This window comes from Eucalyptus grandis, chromosome 5, assembly GCF_016545825.1.
Source record: "Eucalyptus grandis isolate ANBG69807.140 chromosome 5, ASM1654582v1, whole genome shotgun sequence".
NCBI classification, from domain to species: domain Eukaryota; kingdom Viridiplantae; phylum Streptophyta; class Magnoliopsida; order Myrtales; family Myrtaceae; genus Eucalyptus; species Eucalyptus grandis.
Genome location: NC_052616.1, coordinates 13616363 through 13630238, shown reverse-complemented (window position 1 = coordinate 13630238; position 13876 = coordinate 13616363). Strand labels below are relative to the sequence as shown.

Below are 13876 nucleotides of genomic sequence, written 5' to 3'. Positions count from 1 at the left end.
TTTCTTTTTCAATTAAGTCTATGTGGATTATATGTAATCCCTTATTTGTTCTGCATTTGTTGCAGGAACAATGCCTCCCGAGGTTGAGCACACCTATTCGCGCGGTGACCGATGAACAAAAGAAAGGCAGTCTAAGTTGATAGCCGAGGCGACCGATCATCGATGGGAGTGGTGACTTAATTGATCACGTCCTTGAAGTCAACGGGAAAATTCAAAAGGTCATATGGAATGGTCGTCCTACGTCACAGTCGGAGATGGTGCGATTTTTCATAAACACTCTTCCACTTGAATGGCAAGATGTGTTGAATTGCATATGGGATGTCAACGGAGCTACTTCATATAAGAAAATCATTATGGATTTTGTAAATGAATATTATTGTATTATGACAAGGGAAAAGATCAAGAAATTGAACAAAATAGGATCTTTCCCATTAGTGTCGCCACTTGGTGTTAGTTGTATTTATTATTATTTTTTTTGTTAAATGTGTTTGTGGACATATTATGTACTTGTTTGACTACCCGATAGTTGTTGATGTAGCAACCAATGTATTGATTGTATTATAAGATGAAAGCATTGTTGTGTTATTTGATATCTATTATCTATTACTTTAATTGCTGGTTGTGGGTAATTAGTCGTGGGTAGTTTTAGAAGTTTGTGTAGCTTCTTAGAATTGATTTTGCATATGACAATCATATTAATGATAGTTTTAAGTTATGATTTTTGGAGGATGATTGGAAACGTAGTGACCTTTTGATTCTGAAGCCTTACTTAAAATTATTTATTAATATGATGGGTCTATGCAAATAGGGATGCATAAATGATAGGCATTAATAATTTGTGCATATGTCTGATGTGTTCAGATCAATGGCTTCAGCCACAAAGAGCATAGTTGCCGAGCTGAACAAAGGTGAAAAGCTCAATGGTGACAACTATGAGATATGGCACATGAAAATCCAATATGTGCTGGAAGAGCAAGAGGCACTTGAAGCTCTTAACCTGACCATGGTTGAACCTGAAGATGGAAATACTGCGTAGCACAAAAGAGATAAAGAAGCTTTTGCTGCTTGGAAACGAAAGAACTCTCTGCCGCATCACGTTGCTGAGCAGCATGGAAAATGATGTCATGCGGGAGTTTAGGCAATTCGACAATGCCAAAGAAATGTGGGAGGCATTGGCAGCTAGATTTGGTCATACTTCGGTGACCAGATTGAGACAGCTCACTATTAGGTTTGACTCCTATAAGAAGCCTCATGGTCAGACCATGAAGCAACATCTTAGAAAGATGTCAAACATGATAATTGAGCTGCAAGATGCTGGCCATGTCCTCACAGATGAGCAGCAGGTGCAAGCAGTGATTCGTTCCTTGCCTCACAGTTGGGAGCATATGAAGGTGCACCTGACCCATAATGAGTCTATCAAAACTTTTGAGGATGCTGTGTGCCATCTTGAGCTGGAAGAGGACCGCCTCTTAGCGTCTAAGCCGATGTCTTTGAACTATATCATGCTAGTTCTAGCTCAAATGGAGCTTAGCTCCAAGCGCAAGCGCCCTAGCTGGTTTGATAAAGGGAAAGGCAAGGAAGAAGCAGGTCCTTCGGGAAGAAACCCAAATTTAACCAACATGGAAGAGGAAAGCGTCCTCGCATGAAAAAGCCGGCAAGGGTGAAATGCTTCAACCGTGACCCCGAGAATGGTCACTATGCTCACAGCTGACTGTCGTGAGCCAAAGAAGGTAAACACCCTTGTGTTTTTCAGAACTTTACTTTTTGGTGAGTTCGTGTTCTTAACCGAGTCTAATCCTTTGTGGACTGTGGATTCGGGAGCGACGGACCATGTAGCGAAGGATAGAGGATCCTTCGTGGAATTCCGGCGGTACCTACTGGAACTAAGTGGATCTATGTGGGAAACAACTCGAGCTGAAGTGAAAGGAATTGGCACATGCCAACTAAATATGCGTGGTGGACGCACTCTATTCCCGCATGATGTCTTGTATGCTCCTGAGATTCGTCGGAATTTAGTGTCTCGTTAGTGTTGGTTAAATTAGGTTTTAATTTGAACTTCTTTAGTAGAGGTGTGAATTTGTTTTTAGATACAAATTACTATGGTTGTGGTTATTTCCTAGATGGTTTCATTGTATTGGATGTTGATTATGTTAACACAAATGTTTGTTATTCCCTTATCACGTCTCATAATACCTATGATAATGATGTGAATGTGTGGCATGCTTGACTTGGTCATATTGGCCAACAACATATGAAAAGACTAGCCAAAGAGGGCTTGTTGGGCAATATTGAATAAGTTAATTTGTCCATATGTAAGCATTGCCTAGAAGGGAAAACGACAAGGAAACCATTTGGAAAAGGTAAAAGAGCTAACGTTCCTCTGCATTTAATCCATTTGACGTTTGTGGTTCAATGAATGTGAGAGGAAGGCAAGGGGCTGTTTGTTTCATCACTTTTATAGATGATTCTACTTGATTTGGATATGTCTATTTGATTTCTCATAAATCTGAAGCATAAGTTGTTTTAGAAGGTTTATGAACCCGGTAGAAAATCAATTAGACAGGAAAATAAAAGCATTGAGATCCGATCGAGGTCGAGAATATTTATCTGATGAGTTCAGAAAATTATGTGATGAAAAAGGAATAGAAAGATAGTTATCTATTCCATACACTCCTCAACAAAATGGTGTTGCGAGAGAGAAGAAACAGAACCCTACCGGAAATGGTTAGGTCCATGATGGCGCATGCTAACTTACCCATCACCTTTTGAGTGATGCTTTGTTAATCTGCCTATATACTTAACCGTGTGCCTTCCAAATCGATTACTTCCACTCCATATGAGTTATGGACAGGTAGAAAACCGGACTTAAGTTTTCTTAAGCCATGGGGTTGTGCTGCCTTTACACATGAGTCCTCTCACAAATTTGGGAAATTGGGTCCCCGGAGGAAAGAAGAGTATTTTCATAAGATACTCGGAACACTCAAAGGGTATGTGTTCATAGGTGAGCAGGAAAGTGGGAGTATAACGAGTTTGAATCACGAGATGTCACATTCTTAGAGGATGAGTTTCCTAAGAAGGGCGAAATAGGGGAAGATTGTTCCCTATTTGAGACTTTGGATCAGGATAATGATGTTAGTGGAGTTCGTCCAAGTGGGAGTAATGTGAGAAGTGATGAATTGAATTCAACTCATTCTCAATTGCAACCATCTGAAGTGACGATATCATCATTACCTAATCCAAGTGGGAGCATGATGGGAAATGATGTGCAAAGTGTGCAATCTCCCATACGGCGAACAAGTCGCCAAAGTATTCCCCGTCGACGTTTTGACATTGAAGGGGAAACTTTTATGGTTGCTCCACAATATGAGGATGAGCCAAGAAATATAAATGAGGCTCAAATGCCTAGCAAAGAAAAATGGATTAATGCAATGGAAGAGGAAATGGAGTCAATGAAATCAAACCAAGTCTGGGAACTGGTTGATCTTCCAAAGGGACGCAGAGCTATTGGGAACAAATGGGTTCTTAAAATAAAGCGAAAGGCTGATGGCTCAATAGAAAGGCATAAGGCTCGCCTTGTGGCGAAGGGGTATAATCAATAGGAAGGAATTGATTATGAAGATATTTTTTTTCTCCTATAGTAAGATTTGCCTTGATTCGCATAGTTCTGGCAATAGTGTTTAGTATGGATCTTGAGTTACATCAAATGGATGTAAAGACTGCTTTCCTCAATGGAAAATTAGAGGATGAAATATATATGGAACAACCTGTTGGTTTCATAGTGAAAGGCCAAAAGAAAAGGTATGTCGACTTTGGGGTCGATATATGGCCTTAAACGCCGTCAAGACAATGATATATACGTTTTCATAATACCATAATGGCATATGACTTTACAATGATAGATGAGGATCATTGTGTATATATCAAAAGATCCAAGGATCAATTTATGATCATATCATTATATGTTGATGATATACTAATTGCCGGAAGCAATATGGAGCTAGTCAATACTGTCAAAAGTTGGTTGTCTTCCAAATTTTGAATTGAATGATATGGGATTGTAAACCCATTGACGCTCCTATTACAAAAAGTGATGGATTGAACCATAGACTGTGTCCAAGGACTCCACAAGAGAAGGAACAAATGAAACATGTTCCTTATGCTAGTGTTGTTAGGAAGCTTGTTGTACGCTATGATGTACAAGACCTCGACATATGTTTTGCAGTTGGAATGGTGAGTAGATACTAATCCAATCCGGTCAAGCACGTTGAAAGCCGTTAAGTGAATACCGAGGTATCTAAAGTGGACTGCTGATTATATGTTGAGTTATTATGGAAAGGATCTGCGACTCTAAGGCTATTCGATGTTAATTGGGAGGAGATTTAAATGAAAGGAAATCTACCTCTAGGTTTGTTCTCTTACCGAATAATAGCACCATATGTTGGAGCAGTAAGAAAACAAAAGTATATAGCCTTGTCCACGATGGAATTGAGTTCGTGGCATTATCGGCAGTATAAGAAGATGTTTGGCTTAAGAGATTATTGGATCATTTAGGTGTTATTGGAAGTCTTTGTAGATTCATTGTTGGTCAAGCTGTGATAGCCAAGCAGCAAAAGTGTACACCAAAGATCCAAAATATCATGGCAAGACCGAACATATAGATACCAAGTAGAATCTTGTCAAGGATATGGTTGCACGAAAAGATGTGAACTTAGAGTACATACTACGCATGGAATGGTAGCAGATCCTATGACAAAGCCAATACCTAGAGATGTGTTTTTGTGGCCATATGAAATCTCTAGGGCTCGCGTAGAGACGATGTACTAAATATTGTAATTTCCCTAAGTGTTCACATTTGATGAATTTGTGTTTTTCATCATTAATGCCTATGAATCTTTGTTTGATCTTTATGCATCTTAATGCTTAGTGCATTACATTTAGTTGAGAAAGTATGTCGGACATATATAAGATTAGCCCACTCACGCGGGTAATCACCTCTATTTACTATGTGATAAATAGAGATGAGACTGTTTTTAAGCTTATTATCTAGGTGATAATCGAGAGCTCAGGCTTAAAATACACATGTCGCCTTAACTAAGTGTTAAGATGAAGACATAATACTTATGATGTCCGAAAGTAAAATACCCCACATATTTTACTTTATCTCGTCTAAGATGCCGGATGAGTTCGATGAATTTTGTGAATGAGTAGATACGTGAACTCAAGTTAGACATTGGGTATGTCTGAACTATCATTTGTACGGTATTGAAAGGTGTAGACATACGCTCCATGGGAAAGGAGTTAATACCGTAATACGTATTTCATACTACGTATGCATGAGACGACCAATAAGAGTGGCAAAAGTTTGATCTCAACTTTTTATGTCGTGTGAGACTCTTGAGGAAGAGAGTTCCTCAATTTCTTAGTCCCCCTCAAGACTCTTACTTATTTTCAAGGTTTCTATTTAGTGTTTGCTATCTTAGGATGTTGCCAATGGTCATGAGTTTGATTCGATCTAATGGGACATTTCTAGAAAAGCAAGCTGAACTGAAATTGAGAGTTTGAAGGAAAGAGGAAGATCGATTTTGGAGAATCACATTATAATTTTGTATTCACTTTGTCGACCAATTATGACTGTCTTTGTGATGATTATAATTGTGAATACAATATATATCATTGTTTAAAAGAGATCAAAGAGAGATATAAATGTGATTGATCGATCTAGGGTACGCATACTAAATCTACTCAGAATGTGACGCCCATTATGAGCTGTTATATATTCCTAACAGATGTATAGCAACGAGCTCTCAAAGTATGCTGGTCGCACGGATTATTCACCGGTATGAAAGTTGAAGAGAGGTAAAGAGAATCCTGTTCGGCCCACCTTGTGCGAGTGGGAGATGAAGGCTTTATTTAATTTGGGCTTAAGGCCCTGTCCGCCCAAGTTGGGCCCAGAAAGCCTAGCCCACGGAATAGGGCCCGTGGAAAGAAGAGGGGTATAAAAGGGAGGAGAGAGAAAAACAACTGTTGGTTAATTGTACGTACGCTGTTTTTCTCTCAACGCTCTCTCCCTCTCTCCGATTTTCTCCAAAAGCGAAACAGCAAAGCAATTGAAGGAGTTTGCCTCCTCGGATCGAACAAGGCTCGATTTCTCTTCCCTCCACGGCGTCGGTGTCTAATCTGTGGCAATCAAGGTACGCTCGAATCCGTGGTGTGCTTTACGATCGGTGATACGTGTCATTTTCTTGGGCTTCGCTTCCGCATTGATTTAGGGGTTCGATTTAGTGTCGAATCCGGTATTTCGGGGATTAGTCATTCCCAACAGTTACCACTATGTTTCTGCAAAGAAAATGTGGTCATCTTGTGTGATCATTCTATGAATTGGGTAGTGGATAGAATCACAGTGATGGGATAGTAAGTAGACATGCTGTCGAATTCCTTCCTTGAATATGAATTTGAAAATTTTCCTGCTTAAAACACAGCCATTATCGGCCCTTTCAGTCTTGTTGGGTGATTAGTCTAGGCTTATGAGTATACCTGCCTGGTTTCTTGCCTTGTTTATACAGCAACTAAAAGAAAGGCACGCTGTACACTGTGATACCGAACAGGGACCATTATTGGAAGGTTGAACAGAATATTTGACAAATTTCCATTTGCCATCATTTTTTTTTTCTGTTGAATGGAATTAAGTAATTCCTACCTTATTTACCATATTATGAAAATTCTGGATTTAGTTAGATCTTTTAAGTCATTGATAAATAAGGTTATTAAAATTTTTAAAATTTCACTACTGAATTTGACATGTTGGTAGTGTTTTTTTTTTTGGTCAATCGTGTTGGAAGTGTTGAAAATAATAATAAAGAGTTGTTTAATGATTATTAGAAATTAATAGTTAAATATGATTAAGCTAATACATAAACGGTGATCATTATTTTTAGGTTTTAGAAATATATTTGGCAAGATTTTGCTTGTCATCAATTGGTTTTTCTATTTATTGAATTAAGTAATTCCTCCCTTATTTATCATATCAAGTGAATTTTGACTTAATTGAGTCAATTAAGTCAATGCTTCTAAAGGAAAAGTATATTAGGAATTTCATAACTTTTGTACGGTACTAGTTTGAGTGTCGTAACATTCTTCAATCAATCATGTATAATTTTAATTAAAAATTGTTCACCCGATTGCCATCAACGATTTGTAAAGCCATAAGATCTGACATGGCATCAATTTAATACAAATTAGCTATGTCTCGCCCCTAAAATGAAGTCAACAAAAATGTGCGTAAATAACGTCCTTCAGCCCAAATAAACGAAGTGGGCTAAATCACCTAAATTTAGGAATTAGGGAAAAATTAAAGTCGTTCTCAGTGTTTTGAATGATTCAAATCGGTCTTCTTCACAATTTATACTTAGCATGCATTACCTGTCTGTATCTCCCCAATAATCATTCAGACTGTTTCGGTGTTGGTGAACATTTCGATTTAGCGGATGTGGCGACCGAGGAGCTCATCCTTTTCCCAGGAAGCGGTTCATTCGTTGGTGGCCAGATCCGTCTTGAAAGAGTGGTACTTGATCATGACCGGCATCTTGATATCTTTTTTGGCTCTGCTTCTTCCTTTGAAAGTAGTTTGATTTATTGGTTTATTGTAGCAATTCCCTGTAGAATGTATCAAAGATGACATTGGTTGTGAGACATTGCCACTAATTTCCTTCTCTTTAGTTTTGATCTTTAGGGGCTCTCTCCTGAATTCTGAAAGCCAGTAAGAATTTTTCTGGATGAATTTTCGGGGAAAGGCGACGAGTCCTGCTGCATGCCAGTACAATGATGATGTATGTCTGTAGGTGGCTTCACTAACTGCTGTCTGTACCATGACAAAACTAAAGATATTGCAAGGTTTTACAATTTACACAAACAGTATGCTGGATGCAGTATTCCTTTTAGTTCTCAGTGAGGACCTTGGGCCCGTTACTGTACATATATTATTCGCTTTAAATACTAAATCCTCACAGTTTTAAGTCCTCACGGTTTTATTATTCTCAAGGTAGCTCATACTATCTCAAGAAAATGCGTATGTACAGTTAGAGGAATCCAAACCTTATAAGCTAGTTTGGGTGATTTTACATTACTGATAATCAACTAGTATTTCGAGAATAACATGCTGTAAATGAAAGCACAAACACCTTCAAATCTCAAAGGTAATGGCAATGCCATATGACTAAGGTGTTGAATTTAACTATCTAACAAATGAATCATCAAATAGAGAAAAACCGTGACGACCCAGACTCGGGCAGTACGAAGACAGACTAAAATTGCCTCAGCAGTACGCAAGCGACGCTAAGCACATGTCTCCTTTCCCACATTACTTAGAGAGGAGTTATGGATTAGTTTATAAGGCTTGGGTTTACATATACATATAAGGCTTGGGATATATATATATAGTGATAGGCCTAAGGTCCTTAAAGGGCGTAGGCCCTATGCTGTAAAAGGTGGAGAATGTGACAACCCATACGCGAGGTAGTATGGAGAGACCCAAGCTGTTGACTTTGTCTCCGTTTATATCGTGGAAGTGATTTGAAAAATATTTTAAAAAATAATTGCTTGAATCACTTGAAATAATTGGGCAATGAAAATATTTACATCATCATCGACAATAACTTATATCGAAACATTATCATGAATGATGAAGACATTTTTGTCCATTTATCTTTATAAGCAATATAAGTGGTCAAAATCATTTATTTTTCATGAAACAAGTGGAGCCTTAGTTTTTCTTGGCTTCCTTTCTCGTGCACTAACTTGTACTATTTCTCAGGAGCCTGCTGATGCAGGAAGCTTTGATCTTTCTCAACCAACTTGTGTCCAACCATGCGTATTCTACTGCTAGCTTACAGATGTTGACAAACGGCAGAGATTTGGCCAGCTTGACTGTTAACGTAGGTAACCGGATGTCCCAAAGAAACATTAGGATTATGCAGCTAGACAGCATGCACAGGCAAATGAGGGAATCTGAGGTCGTTGAATTGGGAAGAGCATTGAAATGAAGAGTTTATGCTTATTTAGGCAATCATGTCTCTTAAGAGCCCTCGAAAAACCGAGTGTTAAATGTTTGAGGGCATCAGCATTTATTGAAGCCAGCTGAAAAACTGAGCAAGCAACCCTGCTCGGCTTTTTGGGATGATGGATGCATTAGATGGGAGTTTTGGCTTACTTAAGTGGAGCATAATCAAGGTGGACAATTCTGGCGCTGAGAGGATTATCCCTGAAACCAGTGAATCTGGAAGCTGAGGTTTCGGTCGGTTGAAGATTCCAGTTTTGTTGGTTATCCTTCATAGGGCGTGGCTGGTCGGTTTATGTAATTTGGCTACTCTAAAAGCTGTCAGAAATGTAATTATCTCTGACAATGTAATGGAGAACATTTTTTGGCATGGCGGGAAGTTTTGCAATTAATAAAATAATTTTCTATGTGACACTGATTGTTAATGCTTGACATTCTCATAACTGACTTCATTGAATTGTTTATAAACTACACGTATTATGGCCTTTTTGAATGGCTAGTTGATATGATCTCATCGACAGCATTTTCAACATAAGACTACTCAGCGAAAAGGATGAGAGCCTTAGCGAGAAGCTTTTGCGGTATTCTTTCACACCGAGACAGCAACTTCTCCTCATTTTCATATCGTGGACACCAGTCCTTTTGTGGATAAGTCAGCCCAATAGTTTGGAAATGACAGAGTGCTGTTGAAAATGTTGCAAAAGGTATAGGAATTGAATGCCTTGTATGCTGTAAAGACGTTATACAACTATACAACCCAACAGACTAGTCATGGTCAAGGCAGCAAAACCCTCCGAGGTGAAATTCAGTGAACTCCAGGAGGGTTGGCATTTGTTTGAAACCAACACAGTGAAGATGGGTTAAGGTTTGCGTCTTTCTTTTCTATGCCTACTGAGGATGCCGTTCGTGAGAAGAGCAATGTTGAGACTTCCTGGACGAAAGTAATTCTAGTTGCAACACCTCAAGTCTTGCATCACATGAAAAGGTCTTCTTAAGCGATTTATAAGTAAGATTGTAACGACTGAACACGTCCCATTTGAGCCAAACCCAAAATAGAAATATTCAAATTATCACATAGTGGTTATAAACATGTAATTGGTTTCTCATACTAGCATAATTTCATCTTAATTCTGCACACACTCCAAGAAGTTCAAAGCTGAATATACACCATCCCACTTGACCCTTCTCTTTTCTGGAGTAAAACACAGCTGCAGAATAATGCGAACCAGCTACCAAAAAGTCATTTGCAGGCCCCATGTTTAATTTAGACCGTGCGTTTAAACTTTTATCGCATAATAACAACTATTTTCTAGAATTTCAATCATTCAATCACTCATACCTCATGAGAAGTGTTATACTGCATTCTAGGCTCAGCTGCTAATTTCGAGCATGGAGAACATTTGAGGCTCCTCATACAAATGCCTTCGTAAGCATGACAACATCCCATCTCCCATCTTTCCGGTGACCATAATATACTTCTGGAACATGTGCCACTTTCAGGTAATAATCATCTTGTGCGTCTCGCGTAAGTTTCTTCACTAACCCATCAGGCATGTCGATAAACCGCAGCAATGTCAGCTTTTCCAGGTGCTCAATACCCGATGGTAGCTCTTCCATTAGCTTACAATTCGCTATAAACAACTTCTCAAGACAAGGCATTGATCCCTTCTCCACTTCCAGGCATTTGAGTTTGTCAAAACAATGAAGGCTCAGAACCTGTAGCTTCAGAAAGCCGTTGGCATTAAAACACAACTTGGTTCCTTCATAAGCCTGAAACAACTCGAGATACACAAGATTAGGTAAATTCCCCAGAGACGACAATGGATTGTCCTTTAGCTGACTAGATATCAGTTGCAATACCATTAGGCTATCAAGAGATGACATCCAATGTGGTAATGCTTCCAGACGTCCTGTCAAGTAGATTCTTTGGAGAAACGGAGGTGGAGAAGATAGGGATTGTAGATCAATAATCTCATTTTCATCGACTGAACTTACAGATATTGCTTGAAGCTTGGTTAATTTTTCAATCGACAAGCACAATTCCCTCGCATCTTCTTTTCTCAACTTCACGATGCCTAACCTATTCAATTCTTTCAACTTTCCAAGCTCTCTTATTAAGCTGCTGTTTCTATTGTCGCGCGCTTCTATGGAGCAGAGCTTTTGCAGGGACTGTAGAGCCCCTATACCTTCTGGGGACTTGAAGCCATTCTTGAACCATAAGGAAGCTGGGCCTGAATAACGATATAAGAGTAGATGGCGAAGTCGTTGTAGCTTCAAGATCGCAACTGGCAATTCTGTGACATACGTGTGTAAGGTCTAAAGTCTCTAGGTTTTGAAGGTTCCCTATGGAACATGGAACAGTTCTCACCTTGCTGTACCTGAAACTTAGATATCTCAGGTGGCGCCACTCAGCAACTTGAGCTGGGAACTTTGTCAAAGAAGCTGTTTGCAACTTCAGAACAGTGAGCAGTCTCATTTCTCTACCTAGAACAGCATCCATGGAAGATCTCTCTACCCCAAACATGTATAAAGAACGTAGTTGAGACAATGACCTTTTCTGTTGTGTAGCTTGCACGCTGTTCTGTATTGATAGGCGACGAACTTTATCCGGCCATTTATGATTGTTTTCCATCGCTGTTTCTGCAAAACCTTGGTTACTTGACTTTGAAGTAATAATATCCAGCAGAAAATCATGGATACGGCAAAACCGGATTCTTCCATCTCTTGTTTTTACAGCCACCTCTATCAGGCTTCTGTTCAGGAGCTCATACAGGCAGTCATGGGCTGCTTCTTCTACTGTCATACCTTCTTTCTTGTCTACAGATCCTTCTGCGATCCATAATCGAATTAATCTCCCACAGCTAATGAGGGAACCCCTGGGACATACGCTCAAGTGCAGGAAACAGGACTTCAAGTAGCATGGCAGGTCATCAAAACTAAGTGAGAGGACTCTCTTCAAGGTTCTGAATTTATCATTGCAATCTATTTCAGTACGAAGACTTCGATGAACCAGATCCCAATCACCCTTTTTTCTAGTGTCTTTTGAAACCAAAACACCACTGATGGCCACAATAGCAAGTGGCAATCCCTCGCACTTCCTTAGAATAAGCCTACAGGTCTCCTCTAGATGAGGAGGGCAGGAGTTCCCCTGAAATGTCTTTGCACAGAAAAGCTTCCATGACTCTTCAGGTGGTAGTGGCTCCATCTTGTAAACCATCCTCTGAATTCTCCATAAGGTATATGCTAAATCAGAATTCCTGGATGTGATAATTATTCGGCTGCCACAGCTATTATTAGGCAATGCATGTTTGATCACATCCCATTCATTTATGTGCCACGCATCATCTACAACAATCAGGTACCTTGCTTTTTGTAGCAGGTCCTTTATAATAGTCTTCTGGCATAATGTATCCATGTTGTCCTGCAGAGGAGGAACTGGTGCTTGGGTCTCCCTCATTATTTGTCGAACCATGACTTGGAGGAGCTCTTCTATTTTTGGAGATTGAGAAAGAGTTATCAAGCACGTATCATGAAATGTTTCTTCACTTCTGGATCTTCATAAACTTGCTTGACTAACGTAGTTTTCCCGAGTCCTCCCATCCCCACAACTGAGATTACTTCCCGCATGGAAGCACCCTCAATTAGCCAGCCGACCAAGTTTTTTGTCGGTTCACTGATGCCCACGAGCTCAGCTTTGTCTAAAAGAAGAGCATTTCCTCGCTGGTCCTGCCATGTGTTATCTGGCTTACTAGAGCCATAACGATGTTCGGCTTTTAATTTGTCATGGATTCTCCAGTGTCCATCATACATGTTTCTGATTCTGGAGTTGATGGATTTCATCTCCGAAGCAATTCGGTAGCGACCTTTCATGTTCTTAATACAGCAGGACATCTTGGAGAGAAGACCAGGAGAACAAATTCCATGATCATGCGCCAGGAGAAGTTTGAACTCATCAAGAGCATCTTCAGCGTCATATGCGATTTCTCTCAGCTGCTTCACCCAAACTTTGACTTCCTCATCACTCTCTTCCAGGGAATCTGCAACCCTCAGGAATGCCCTTATGTACTCCAATTGTCTCTTCACTGAAGTAACTTCTTCCTCTGCACCTTTGAATAGAACCCCATTCTCCAGAAAGTCCTTGAGCTTGTCAAGTAGGTAGTTTACCGCAATTTCTGCCATGCTCTGTTTGCATATATCGAAGCTCCGGAGAATACACTAGCTGGTATCCTCTAACATAGCGATTGCACAGGCTGGGGGTTTGGTGTGGAAATGGTCAAGCTTTTTGATGTCTAGTCATCCATCACTTCATGGCTGTCTGGTCAAGATGCACACCCCGCTTAACAAATTAAAGAACCTTACACTCTTTCTATCTACTAAGTTGAAAATAACCATTATTGATATCTTTTAGTATGATTGCGTGCTACTTAATTTGCTTGGTTTGTGTACTAGTATACCTAACTCTGTGAAACTTTTACACTCTTTCTATCTACTAAGTTGAAAATAACCATTATCGATATCTTTTAGTATGATTGCGTGCTACTTAATTTGCTTGGTTTGTGTACTAGTATACCTAACTCTGTGAAACTTTTATTAAGATAGATGTTTGACTTTTCAAAGGAAAAGGAAATGATAAGAAAGTTAATTATTTTCCAATTCACTCATGTTTTATATACGGAAACTTCTGATAAGGTTCTAATCAAAGTTTTTGCTTGCTAGGCAAGTTAATTGCAAGTGCTGAATATACTTTTACTGAATATACTTTTATACTAATGTTAATGAGAGGGACATTTTCTTGAATGGCATCGGCGTGCTATTGATTTCAGA

General features: G+C 39.4%; 1 protein-coding gene across 1 annotated transcript; it reads right to left on the bottom strand.

Annotated features, from left to right (window-relative positions):
- Window positions 1-10462: 10462 nt before the first annotated feature.
- On the bottom strand, window positions 10463-13231 carry LOC120293645 (disease resistance protein RPM1-like). Its single transcript, XM_039313349.1, is given in 3 exon segments — window positions 10463-11260; window positions 11358-12571; window positions 12574-13231. Coding segments are annotated over 3 exon segments (2670 nt in total).
- Window positions 13232-13876: the final 645 nt, after the last annotated feature.